The sequence below is a fragment of the Megascapheus bottae genome, chromosome 32 (assembly GCF_031878675.1).
Source record: "Megascapheus bottae isolate mThoBot1 chromosome 32, mThoBot2.hap1, whole genome shotgun sequence".
NCBI classification, from domain to species: Eukaryota; Metazoa; Chordata; class Mammalia; order Rodentia; family Geomyidae; genus Megascapheus; species Megascapheus bottae.
Window position 1 is genome coordinate 5,611,619 of NC_143540.1, and position 13,487 is coordinate 5,625,105.

At 42.2% G+C, this 13,487-nt stretch overlaps 1 protein-coding gene across 1 annotated transcript; it reads right to left on the reverse strand.

The window, feature by feature from the left end:
- Positions 1 to 219: 219 nt before the first annotated feature.
- Uba5 (ubiquitin like modifier activating enzyme 5) lies at positions 220 to 13,173 on the reverse strand. Its single transcript, XM_090323238.1, has 12 exons — positions 12,943 to 13,173; positions 11,887 to 11,932; positions 11,696 to 11,785; positions 10,502 to 10,611; positions 8,538 to 8,624; positions 7,153 to 7,237; positions 4,765 to 4,869; positions 4,157 to 4,284; positions 2,507 to 2,642; positions 1,490 to 1,568; positions 1,257 to 1,363; positions 220 to 393 (listed from the first exon to the last, which is right to left on the reverse strand). The coding sequence occupies exons 1-12, from the start codon at positions 13,107 to 13,109 to the stop codon at positions 310 to 312; spliced, it is 1,224 nt and encodes a 407-aa protein (XP_090179364.1). The 5' UTR covers positions 13,110 to 13,173; the 3' UTR covers positions 220 to 309.
- Between the last annotated feature and the right edge of the window lie 314 nt (positions 13,174 to 13,487).

Here is a 13,487-nt window from a genome sequence, read left to right on the forward strand (position 1 = left end):
TTAAAGACTTGAATGTTGTCAATACTCATTGCTCAACTTGAACAGTACATTTACAGCGATGGACCATCTATAAACCTTGAAGTCATACACAGTGGGAGGGTTACTGACTGGAGAGGGGAGCACTAAGTGGCAGCCATAGAGTTTCAGGAAATACAACAAAGTGGATATATATATATATATATGTGTACATATGTATATGTATATATATATATATATATCAATGTTGCCCTAAGTTTTATTAGCTTTTTTTTTTTTTAATTTCAAGGGAACAGCTTAAGCATAAAATAAAATACATGCCAGTTCATCATTTTACAGGTTCTTCATCTTGGCCATGAGGTCTTCCAAGCTTTCACCAGAATCTTCCACTATTACTTCAGGCCCAGAGTCTTGATGCTGTCCACACAAGAGGGACATAGTTCTTCATGCTGAGGATATGCTTTAAACATACTCCAAAAGATGTTCTAAAATTGTTAGGAGAAACAGATGCTTCTCCACTGCCCATTTTCATGGTTTGTTTGGGTTTTTTTTTCCCCCTCATCAGGGCCAGGAGTGTAGTCTATAGCCTAATGGTAGAGTGCTCGTCTAGCATGCACAAAGGCCTGGGTTCAATTCCTCGGTACCACATGCTCAGTAAAAGCCAGAAATGGTACTGTGGCTCAAGTGACAGAGCACTAGACTTCAGCAAAAAGTGTCCAAGGACAGTGTCCAGGCCCTGAGTTCAAGCCCCAGAACTGGGCGGGGGGGGGGACCCAATCCATTATACAGCCAGGTGCCAGTGGCTCATGCCTGTAATCCTAGCTACTCAGCAGGCTGAGGATGGCGGTTTGAAGCCAGACCAGGCGGAAAAGCCCCCATGAGACTCTTATCTCCATTAACCACTCAAAAACCAGAGGTGGCACTGTGGCTCAAAATGGTAGAATACTAGCTTTGAGCACAAAGAAGCTCAGAGACAGTGTCTATGTGCAGAGTTCAAGACCCATGACTAACAATAACAACAAAAAAATCTATTACACATTGAGTAAACAAAAGCATTTTATGTCTGTATCTTCAAAGAACTTCAAGAGAACCATGCAAAAACTTTCATATTAACACTGAACACCCCTTTCTCTTTCTGTCTCTCTCTCTCTCATCTTAATAAAATATCCACCACAAGAACTATTACACTGGCTCTACAAGATCACAGGAGGATGAAAGAGGAAAACACACATTTTCCTTACATGATACTGACTTATGAGTGAATCAGATTTTAGAAGTACCTGTTTGGGAATTGTGTACGCTACTGTAATTCCTTCCGGTAAGTCAGGAACTGGACCTGAAGAGCTCTTCAGTTCCTCTTCTGAAACCTCAGATACCAGCTCTATACCTGTGAAATGACAATTTTGACAAAAGAAAAAAAAACCTTCATAAAGGCAGTAAGCATTCATAATCTGTTTAGTCTTCTATTCCTAGCACATAAAATGTTATAGCATGCTAGGACTTCCACACCTACCCCACTCATTGTCTTCATGCACAATCTCCTCTTCCTCCTCCTCAATGGCTTCCTTTGTGGGCAGTGCAGCCACCTTTCTCTGTAGAAATCCAACAGAAACAGTTTTTACTTCCTCCCTTCTCTGAACCATGTGAGACTGACCCAGGTTTTCTACCTTAGCATACCAGAAAAGGACTTTTAAAACAATATGCATATATACATATATGTATATAAGTATACATTTACACATACAAAGGTATATAACTCACATACATACATATAGAACATGACTGACTGTGGGACTATGTACAAGGATGAGAGGAAAGGGAATCATTGTGAAATACAGTGCAACTGTGTATGAAGACAACATAAGGAACTTCAATAAAAGCTGTTGATCCATAGTTAGGGTGGGAGAGCAGGGGGAAGAGAAAGAAAAAGTTATTCTGAGTAAAACACAAGATATACATGTCTGAAATACCATACAAGGGTTTGTATAAGTAATATACACTAAAAAAAAAAAGACAAGATTGGGGGCTAACAAAGATGGTGAATGAGGATAAATATGGGCCACATAGTTTATCTCCATGCATGAAAATAAATGATGAAGACCATTGAAAGTGATTTTTAAAAAGGGAATGGAGCTTAAGCACTGGTGTCTCATGCCTATAATCCTATTCAAAAGGCTGAGATCTGAGGACTGTAGTTCAAAGCCAGCCTGGGCAGAAAAGTTCCCATGAGACTCTTATCTCCAATTAGCTGGAGGAACTGTGGTAGAACACTAGCCTTGTGCACTCAGGCCTCGAGTTCAAGCCCCAGGACTATCACAAAAAAAAGAGGGGGGGTCAAGATGAAAAGAATTACAAGGCTGATCAGGATATATCGTATTCGTGTATGGAAATGTCACAGTGAAACCCGATGTTCAAATAATATATGCTAATTTTTAAAAATCCAAGCCCATTTCTGAGTTCAAGTGTGCTTTTCTTTTCCATCACTGACCTAGGCAAGATAGCCCCTTGGAGCTGATAAGGTCTAATGTACCTTGTATTCCTCCTGCTGCTTCCTGCAGTTGTGGTCATCACACTGGGGGTTTGGCTTCATGGACATCGTAGGGAAGAAATCCTGCATGGCGTTGTATCCAAGGTAAAAGCTGACAGTACCGAAGTTCAAAAGAAACCTAGAGAAACATAATATAATAGAAATTAACTTGCACTCTCTGTCTGTCTCCCTCCCCCACCCCTCTCTCGGGCAGTACTGAGGTTTGAACTCTGGGCCTCATGCTTGTTAAGCAGGCATGCTAACTGCTGAGCTACAGCTCAACCCTGAGATAGGGTCTTGCCATCTCTGGCCAGGCACGCACATATGCACAAGCCACCTGTGTTGGGCCTCTGGGCAGAAAGAACAGGTGCCACCTCCTGACGCAAACTCAGGCGATCTGCGATGATGTGTCACGGACAGAGACCTGTGCCCTGGGAGGGCCATATTTGCTTTTCCACAGTTTCTCAACTGGCAACAAACACTTCTCATTAAAATCAGGATGCTTCCTTGTACCAAAGTGTGGTCTGCAATTATTCTGAAGGCTTAGAAACTGTAATGGTACTTCTTAAAAAGCTCATGACTATAATCCTAGTTGCTGAGGAGGTTGAGGTCTGAGATCACTGTTCGAAGCCAGCCCAGGCAGGAAAATCTAGGAGACTCTAATCTCCAATTAACTACCAAAATGAGTCAGAGGTGGAGCTGTGGTTCAAGTGGTAGAACACCATCCTTGATCAAAAAGAAGCTTAGGAGGTAGGAACCAGGCCCTGAATTCAAGCCCCAGGAGACACAGAGACATGGAGACACAGACACACACACACAGACACAGACATAGACACAGACAGACAGACAGACAGACAGACAGATACACACACACACACACACACACACACACACACACACACACACACACGAAGTAAACTGGTTGTAAACAGCCACACAGAAACCTTTCCCCTTTTCTTGCTATGATTAAAAAGTATTGTTGGTGGATATCAGCTTTTGGATAGCAAAGGTGTATCTCTAGCTAATATTTAATCACATTCTGATTAATTATAGTAGGAGTTTAAGCCAGGATAGCTGAAGCTGTATGTTTATGTAAGCATGCTTGCGTCCATCCAGTCTGCAGAGATTTAACTCATTCAGTTAGTGCTTGTAAGTACAGTCATGCACCCCGAGACACTGAGGTCAACAACAGATCACATGTATCCCAGTGTTCACGAAAGATTAGGCGGTCTAATGTTCCTGGATCTTCTGTGCATACATTCTGGGATGCTTCCACAGTGATAAATCACCTGCTGGTGCCTTTCTCATAACACAACCCCATTGCTAAGTGATGGGGGATACAAATATACCAGTGCTGCTGGACCATTAACAACTATCTTAAAATCCACATGCATATTCCCACATCATTTACATATGCAATATTAATACATGTAAGATTTCTGCACAAATAGATTTATGTTTATGTATAAAAAGTATGCATGCATCATTATAATAAAAATACTACCATACCACATACATCAAATAAAAACACTACATTACGTTTGAATGACTTAAAACTTAAATGCCAATTATAGTTGTTGAAATAATTCATGGAATAAATCCATTTTTATCAACTGCATAAAGGATCATTTGGGAAGATGGAGCCTCACTTACTTTAGCACATTTTGCACCAAGATCCCAGCCACCACCCCCATGGTAGTAGGCAGACTGGCTGCACAGACCCCTTCGCGCTTCAACGTCTTCTCATCGATGTTTGCAGCAACTACAAGTGGTGGAGCACACTAGGTGAGAAAGAATAAAAGAAAGCAATTTTAAAATGAAGAGGGGAAAAATATGAGGTATTCTAAATAGTATTCCATTACATGCAAGTGTATTTCTCTCTCTCTCTCTCTCTGTCTCTCTCTCTGTCTATGTCTCTCTCTCTTTTTTGGCAGTACCAGTGTTTGAACCCAGGGGTTTTATGCTTGTTTGGCAGGTGCCCCACACTTGAGTTGTGCCACCTGCTCTATTTTGAAATAGGATCTTACTATCTGTTTGGGTCAGGCCCTGGACCATTATCCTACTTTAGATTTCCTGTCACAGCTAGGATGCCAGGCGAGTGGCACTCTGTCCATCTATTTGGTTGAAATGGAGTCTTGTGAACAACAGTCCTCTCAGTCTCCATCTCCTGAGTCACTAGGATTACAGCAGTGAACCACTAAACCTGGCTCAAGTTTATTTTTCCAATTTCCCGAAAAACCAAAACACATAATAAGGCATACCGCAAAGCAAGCAGACTGTCCAGGAATGATGAGCTGTATGTGGCCTGAAACTGCGTTTTCACTGACCCCAGATTCCATCCAAGTTTGTCCAAGTTCATTACAAGCCTTAAGGGAGATAGGTTAAAAACAAAAGAAAAATTTAAAAAGCAAAGTATCAATTTTTTCAGGGAAATATTACTGCTTCCCTGAATAGACCACCACAGGCTTATAAATATTCACTTTTAGGATAAGAGAGGAACTTTACAGACAACACAGTGACCAACACTGATTAGAGACGACTGTCAACTGTTTAGGAAAGCACCAGATTTGACTAGACTGAACCACCCATCTATTATATTTCTTGTAAGGTTAACATCAAAATCTGTTTCTCTAAAACTTCAGCAACAACAAAATGTGAATATCATATAAAAAGTTAAACACAAAATTCAAAAGGAAAATCAAATTTTTGTGAGAAACGATTTCCCTCAATATTTACATTATTTATACAATCACACAATAAAAAGTTAAAACCAATGCTGACCAAGAGTTAAGTATTACAAAGCATGTGCTTACTTTTTTTCCATATATTTTTTATTGTAATTAATAGAAGGGTTGCATTATATTCACCAGATATCAAAGGTACATTACTTCACAAACATTGATACCCTTTCTCATGTATTGGTCCCCATTTCCCTCTCCCCACCCCCACCCCTCATCTTGTTTTCTGATTTCAAATAACCAAATACGCATATATACAATGTGTCAGATAACAAGGTGAAATACTGTAACAATATGAGATAACCAAGGGACAGCAAAAGAGATGAGAGATAACAGTATTTTAAGGACAACAATCACTCATTATATGGCGCTTGTTTCTATATCCTGGAGGTCCTTTCATTTAGTGTCATACTATATGGCCTTATGCATCTAGGTTTTGTTCTATTGTAAATCTGTGCTAGGAGAGCCCAAGGTTTCTACTGATTATGTGCTTACTTTAAAACCATAAACCAGACACCTGCTCAGCTATGTTTATCTCTGCACTATTCACAATAGCTAGGCGATGGAAACAATCCAGATGCCCTACTGCACATGAATGGATACAGAAAATGTGATATATATATATACAATGGAATTCTACATAGCCAACAGACAAGATAAAATAATGGCATTTACAGGGAAGTGGATAAATCTAGAGCAAATCATGTTGAGTGAGACAAGTCAAGACCAAAGGAACAAAAGGCGCATGGTATCCTTAATATGTGGCTATTAGATCCCAACAGTACAAGAGCGAGGACTCAATATTTGCATACCCAATGCTATGGACATGGTATTGGAAATATAAACATAACTACATAGACATAGAAACCTATGACTCTAGGGCCAGGAGTTTGGCCTAGTGGTTAAAGTGCTTGCCTAGCATGCATGAAGACCCGGGTTCGATTCCTTGGTACCACATATATAGAAAAGCCGGAAGTGGTGCTGAGGCTCAAGTGGTAGAGCTCTAGCCTTGAGAAAGTCCAAGGACAGGGCTCAGGCCCTGAGCTCAAGCCCAGGACTGGCAAAAAAAAAAAAACAAAAACCTATGACTCTATAGACATAATGTTTTATTTCATAAATTAATATGTATCTATGATATACAAACCCTTATCCTAATTTTGATTATGTTCTAAAAACTAAGTGCCAGTGATTTTATATACAGAGATTCCCTTATTGAACACTTGTTTGTTAAACATGTCATTTGAAATAGGATGTAAAAATCAATGTTAATAAATTCTTTAATAAAAAAAGCCAAAAAAAATATATCCCCCCCCAAAAAAAACCCATAAACCAGAAGCATCTGCTACTTTCCCTTGGCATAAAAGATGCGGTAACATAGGCTACATTGGTAGGGCAAGTAGGACTCACAGCTATTGCCATAAATTTTTACAGTAGGCTAAGGGAACATTAAAAACAAATAGGGCCAGGCACCGGTGGCTCACATCTATAATCCTAGCTACTCAAGAGGCTGAGATCTGAGAATCTCAGTTTGAAGCCAGTCCAGGCAGGTAAATCCATGAGACTCTAATCTCCAATAAACTACAAAAGAAGAAGAAGAAGAAGGAGAAGAAGAAGAAGAAGAAGAAGAAGAAGAAGAAGAAGAAGAAGAAGAAGAAGAAGAAGAAGAGGAGGAGGGAGGAGGGAGGAGGAGGAAGAGGAGGAGGAGGAGGAGGAGGAGGAAGAGGAGGAGGAAGAGGAGGAGGAGGAGGAAGAGGAGGAGGAGGAGGAGGTGATGAAGCAGCAGCAGCAGCATTGACAAAAAAAAAAATAGGGCTTAAATTCAGAGCTCTTCTTAGTATAGGAATCAAATACTGATAGCATGTCAAGGAAAACATCAATTTATGACCAATATCAATCTACAATAATACTCACTGTATTTATTGTCATTCGAGCTTCAAAATTATCCACACAGCTAAGAACCAGATCAACAGGTTTTCCTTCTTCTAATCCACCATTACTAGTCAAAGAAAATAAACTTCATTTAAAAAAAAAGTCAGGATACACAGTACATTGTAATTAGGGTTTGTTCCATTTTATTCTTTTATTGTACGTTTGCCTTATCACAACAGAACATTTAATATTAAAGATCCCATATTAGGTCCAAGAGTTGTATTGCAGTGCTTAGTTCATTTTCCCCAAAACACCACCACCCAACTTCTGCTAAAGAAAAGACTGCTTTTCAACGAAATCTCAAATATTTACCCCTTCTATTAGGCCATTATGTACTCTTTTGCACTTGGGGGAAATTACCATAGCTTTTGCATTACATTTTGAGCACTCTTTCCTTTGTAGGTAGCAGATTTTTCACAAAACCAAGGACAGGGAGATACCATGCAACTGGTGACAAAGAGAGTTGCTCTGCCTCAACTGAGTCAGGTAATGCATGCATGAAACTGGGAGGAATATTTATTTGAACTTTCATTTATGTTGCTTTGTCCTTTTTTTTTTTTTTTTTTTTTTGCCAGTCCTGGGCTTGGGCTCAGGGCCTGAGCACTGTCCTTGGGCTTTCTCAAGGCTAGAGCTCTACCACTTGAGCCTCAGCACCACTTCCGGCTTTTTGCTATGTATATGGGGTACCGAGGAATTGAACCCGGGTCTTCGTGCATGCTAGGCAAGCACTCTACCACTAGGCCAAACGCCCGGCCCCTGCTTTGTCCATTTTTTTTTTTTGACTGTGCTTGGTCAAAACTGTGTGTGTAACCAGCCTGCAAATAAGGTATACTTACTCTCTATTATGTTCTGGGACCCATCGGAGTGTGGCATTGGTGATACCATGACATCCCTATAGCCGTCCCAAACTTAGCCCTGTCTCACCGTGAATGGGTTCACTATGCAGTTTACCATTCCAGAAATGTTCTAACAGTCTCGGAAGAAAGCCATTTTTAGAAAGGAATAGAATTTCAAACACAGAACCCCAGATGGAGAGTCTGTCATTGGATAATTGCTATTTTCAGGCATTCTCTGCTTTTTTCTATTGCTTATAATACATATGTATGAGCTTCGAATACATAAACATCACTTGATTTTTTTTTTTTGGTCAGTCATGGGGCAGTGTGCTGTCATGAGCATTTTTACTCAAGGTTAGCTCTCTATCATCTTGAGCCATAGCTCTACTTCCCGTGTTCTGGTGATTATAGATAAAGAGACTCACAGCTAGGCTAGAGCTCTAACAACTGAGCCATATCTCCAACCCCTCAGTAGATTTTCTTATATTTGAGTTGGACATGGTACAAATCATTCATAAATAAAAACTTTACCTTATTCTGTCCATGAAATGTTGAAAGTTCTCCACTGTGGTAATATTATAGTTATGTACTTCAAAAAGAACATCAGGATTAATGTTCCTAAGAGAGGAAAGGAGGAACGATTATAAAGTCTACTAGTAGAAGGAGTGAGAAATAACAAATAGAGCAGGGTGTCGGCGGTTCACACTTGTAATCCTAGCTACTCAGGAGGCTGAAAGCAGAGGATCATGGTTTGAAGGCAGCCTGGGCAGGAAAGTCTGTAAGACTCTTGTCCCCACTAAACTACCAAAAAAGTCAGAAGTAGACCTGCAAAAGAAGACAAGCCCCCAAACTGGCACGTGTGCATGCATGAACGCATGTGTGCACATACACAAACAACAGAAAGGAAACAGTTATAAGAGCTAAAGAGTATGTAACCTACATTAGAAAAGTGGAATTCAAGCTAGTTGAAGGAAACCCAAAGCCATTATCATCTTTTGTTCCATTTGAGGTTAAAACTTTTTTTTTTTTTGGTGGGTCATGGGACTCAAACTTGGCCTGGGCACCATCTCTGAGCTCTTCAGCTCAAAGCTATCACCCTACCCTTGAGCCAAGCCCCACTTCCCGTTTTCTAGAGGTTAATTGGAGTTAAGAGTCTCAGGTTCTTTTGTGCCCTGGCTGGATTTGAATCTTGATCCTCAGATCTCAGCCTCCTGAGTAGCTAGGTTAACAGGCGTGAGCCACTGCACCTGGTGGGGTTAAAACTTTTGTTCTTATAAAGACCACAGAAGTTTCCCAATGCCAGGGTGGGTCATTGTATTCCTGGAGATTAAGGCTTTAGTATTCTTAGTAGCTCTGGCATATTGACAGTGACTCTCTTTGTCCCTATTCAATTCAGTGCCAAGTATGCTAGGCGCCCCACCACCTGCTTCTGTGGACCCTTCAAGGTAAGATCAGTTTTTAAACAGTTAAGAAAACAATTAGAGGGGCCGGGAGTTTGGCCTAGTGGTTAAAGTGCTTGCCTAGCATGCATGAAGACCCGGGTTCGATTCCTCGGTACCACATATAGAAAAAAAAGCCGGAAGTGGTGCTGAGGCTCAAGTGGTAGAGCTCTAGCCTTGAGAAAGTCCAAGGACAGTGCTCAGGCCCTGAGCTCAAGCCCCGGACTGGCAAAAAAAAAAAAGAAAAGAAAACAATTAGAGGGGCCAGGAGTTTGGCCCAGTGGTTAAAGTGCTTGCCTAGCATGCATGAAGACCCGGGTTCAATTCCTTGGTATCACATACATAGAAAAAAGCCGGAAGTGGTGCTGAGGCTCAAGTGGTAGAGCTCTAGCCTTGAGAAATTCCAAGGACAGTGCTCAGGCCCTGAGCTCAAGCCCAGGACTGGCAAAAAAAAAGGGGGGCCGGGAGTTTGGCCTAGTGGTTAAAGTGCTTGCCTAGCATGCATGAAGACCCGGGTTCGATTCCTCGGTACCACATATATAGAAAAAAGCCGGAAGTGGTGCTGAGGCTCAAGTGGTAGAGCTCTAGCCTTGAGAAAGTCCAAGGACAGTGCTCAGGCCCTGAGCTCAAGCCCAGGACTGGCAAAAAAAAAAAAAAAACAATTAGAATAACACTCCATGAAATGAAAATGACCTGAAACCCAAAATTCCAGAGTTCAAAATCAAGTTTTACTGGTGCCAAGACATGTTTATTCTTCTTTTCTACTTTTTTTTTGGGGGGGGGAGGGAGTTTGCCCACAGCTGCTATTTTCATGTGGTGTATCTATAGCTCTTCATAGAGAGAGATCACATGGCCCTCAAACACTTAAATGCATACTACCTAGCTCTATGTAGACAGGGTCTGCCAACCTGTGCCTTAAGAGCCAAGAGAATTCCTAGCATAAATCTTCCTTTTTTATGGAGGAAAAAAAAGAAAGCAAGATTATTGACATAGAAGGTTAACTCAGACCAGATACAGTGGGTTTTACTGAATGTCTTTAATTGTAGCTCTGTTTACCTCAAGGTATGTTCTGCTGCTTGAACTTTACTCAGTCCGGCTTGGTGAGGCTGGAAGAAGAGTCGGTTCATATTGGCCAGCTCTACCTTGTCATAGTCAAAGAGAAGTAGCTACAAAGAAGATGGTGTTCTTATGAGAAACATACCAAAATACAAAAAGGAGCAGAATAAACTACTACCCTCTGCACTTGATTGCTTTAATAGTTTGATGACTATATTAGCTAACTCCAAGACACTTAGATAATATACAGTAAATACATGGGTTTTATTATTCAGGTAGAATCCTTGGTAAAGGTTGCTTAATTAAAACATAGTGAAGGACCAGGATAGTAGCCTTGTCGTAGAGTGCTTGCCTAGCATGCATGAAGCCTTGGGTTCGAGTCCTCGGTAGCACATACACAGAAAAAGCAAGAAGTGGTGCTGTAGCTCAAGTGTCTTTGAGCTTTGAGAAAGCTCAAGAACAGTTCCCTGAATTCAAGTCCCAGGACTGACAAAAAAAAGAAGAAAAGAAAACAATGATGGCATGTAATTATGTGTCTAATGCCATGGGCCTAATCTTTATAAATCTAAGATTGGACGGAATTCCAGTATCAGGTTAGTTCTTCCTATTCACAATCCAAATCAAGTTTTATAAGTTAAAAAAAAATGTGTGTGTAGTGAGAAAGAGATAAGGTTTTATATCTATATCTGTATCTATAAAATTCTGGAAGTGAGGATGTAACTCAGTGACAGAGTACTTGCCTATCATTTACAAGGTCCTGGGTTCTATCCCCTGCATATCCATCCCCCAAATCTACAGTATCCTCTAGTTCAAATTCAACACTAAGTACAAGTTTTCTAGCATGTTTACATGTTTAATAAAACATTAGGTGCTTCCATTTTTCACTCCCCCTATCAAATTTCACAGCTTTTTTCCCTAAGGTTCTGTATCTAAAATGCTTAATTCCAAATTGTTTAGCTAGTACCCCAAACAAAATTTCTCAAACACAATCAAATGGTCTTTGTGTTATTAGCAATTTTATATCAGCTTTTGTTTGGATTGGGATATGTCTCAACCTTTTGGGTAAAAAGAACAATCTGAATAAATACATGATAAATGTATTTATCTGCCTAGGGACAGTCCTGATTTGTACCTGATTTGCTCCTGGAATGAGACATCCCCTATATGAGAGGGAAAAAAAAGAAGTATTTTTACCTTACCAATGCCACATCTTGTCAACATTTCAGCAGTCACGCTACCAACTCCACCAACACCTACTATTGCTACAGCAAAGGTACGGATTTTCTAGGGAAAAGCAAAATCATGTGTGTAAGTCCTTCATTTAATCTGCTACCAGAAATTATCTTCACTTACTGAAAAGGTCTTCAGAAACTGGTTTATCATACCTCGTAGTCGTTTACGATTCCCATTCGCTTCAATGCCATCAGGCGGCTTAAAAAAAAAAGGAAAAAAATGTTTTAAAGCTTATGCCATCAGAAACTTTTATGAAAGTTGCAGTTTATGGCGAGCAGGTTGCATGTAAAGTGACATCGGCTGTAACTGTTTTGTTTTGCTTTTAGTCGATCATAGGGCTTGAACTCTGGGCCCCCGAGTTCTTCAGCTCAAAACTAGTGCTCTACCACGTTGAGGCACAGTACCACTTCCGGTTTTCTGGTGGTTCATTGGAGACCAGTATCTCTTGGACTTTGGTGCCCGGCCTGGCTTTGAACCACCATACTCAGATCTCAGCCTCTTGAGTAGCTAGGATGACAGGCGTGAGCCTTCGGCTGGACGTGACTTCTGAACGTTCTTACACTCAGTGTGGTGTGAGGAAGGCAGGTGGCCAAACTGAGGCGATGTGCGCCACACACGTGACAAACCAGAAGTAACACCATATGGATGTGTACCTTCGATTTTTAAAATATATACATGCAAAAAGATAAAGAGTATCTTCTGACTAGCTGTGAGGTGTGACCTTACCAATTGAAGAACTCTGCTCAGACCTAGTGTAAGGTAGTTGGAGACCGGGTGGGCTGGACTGGGTGGGGGAAGAGGTTTGGACCAGGACTTCCCTCCTAATCTCAGGCACACGACTAACAGACCCTCTCCCACACACAAAGACCAAGTAAAAGGTGGCTAGAAGCCTGGTGGGGGGGAATGGAGGGGGGAGTATGACCTCGCTCCTCTCACCCCCACTCACACTCGCAATTTATGAAAGACATCCCCCCCCCCCCCCCGCCACACACACACGGTCAAAGGTTGAGGGACGCTAGGTAGGTGGAACGGGGGCAGGGGGTATCTGTGACCTCGCCGCTCCCTCACCCTCACCTTAGGCTCCTAACTTACAAGACCCCTCCACCCACCCCCCTCACAATAAAAGGTAGCAGGAAGCCAGGTCAGTGGGATGGGGGGCGGGGATGTGTGAGGTCTGTGGCCTCGTCTCACTCTCACCTCCAGCTCACCTGTAGGGATTAGAATCCACCACCTCCGAGCTCATCTTCTCGATGCGGGCCCGGCCAGCCCCTCCATCGCCGCCGCCGCCCCCGGGGCCCCGCCGACTTCTCTCCAGAGCAAGTTCCCGCTCCAGCTCCTGTATCCGCTGCTGCAGCCGCTCCACAGACTCGGCCATGGCTGGAACCCCGGCGGCCAGAGTTCCCAGCCTGGACCTTCGCCGCCGCCGCCGCCGCCCCACACTGCTCGGCGAGGCTCTCACCACAGAAAGGCCACCCGGACGCCGCCTTCCTCTCTCACCGACTCCCTGACAGACACGTCTCCGCCACGCCCACGGCCCCACTTCCGGTGCGTCGCCGTCATCGTTCCCCCCACCCCGGCAAAAGCTCGCCTACGTTGGCGTCTCTCTTCGCCAAATTCTTCTAGAACCGATGTCGGCGGCATCGCAGGATCGAATGTGCTCAGAGCAGGTAGAAGACGACGTTTCTACGTTTCAAATAGACTTCTGAGAGGGGGGAAAAACACGCCCGGACCTTTTCTTCCAACGCTCTAGATT

Excerpts from the sequence above, each read along its gene's own strand:
- Uba5 (XM_090323238.1), bottom strand. The coding sequence starts at position 13,109 with ATGGCCGAGTCTGTGGAGCGGCTGCAGCAGCGGATACAGGAGCTGGAG. Across the intron at positions 7,238-8,537 it reads CATTTCATGGACAGAATAAG|TAATGGTGGATTAGAAGAAG; the intron begins GTAAAGTTTTTA and ends TTCTTTGACTAG. Across the intron at positions 2,643-4,156 it reads TTGGTGCAAAATGTGCTAAA|GTTTCTTTTGAACTTCGGTA; the intron begins GTAAGTGAGGCT and ends ATGTTTCTCTAG.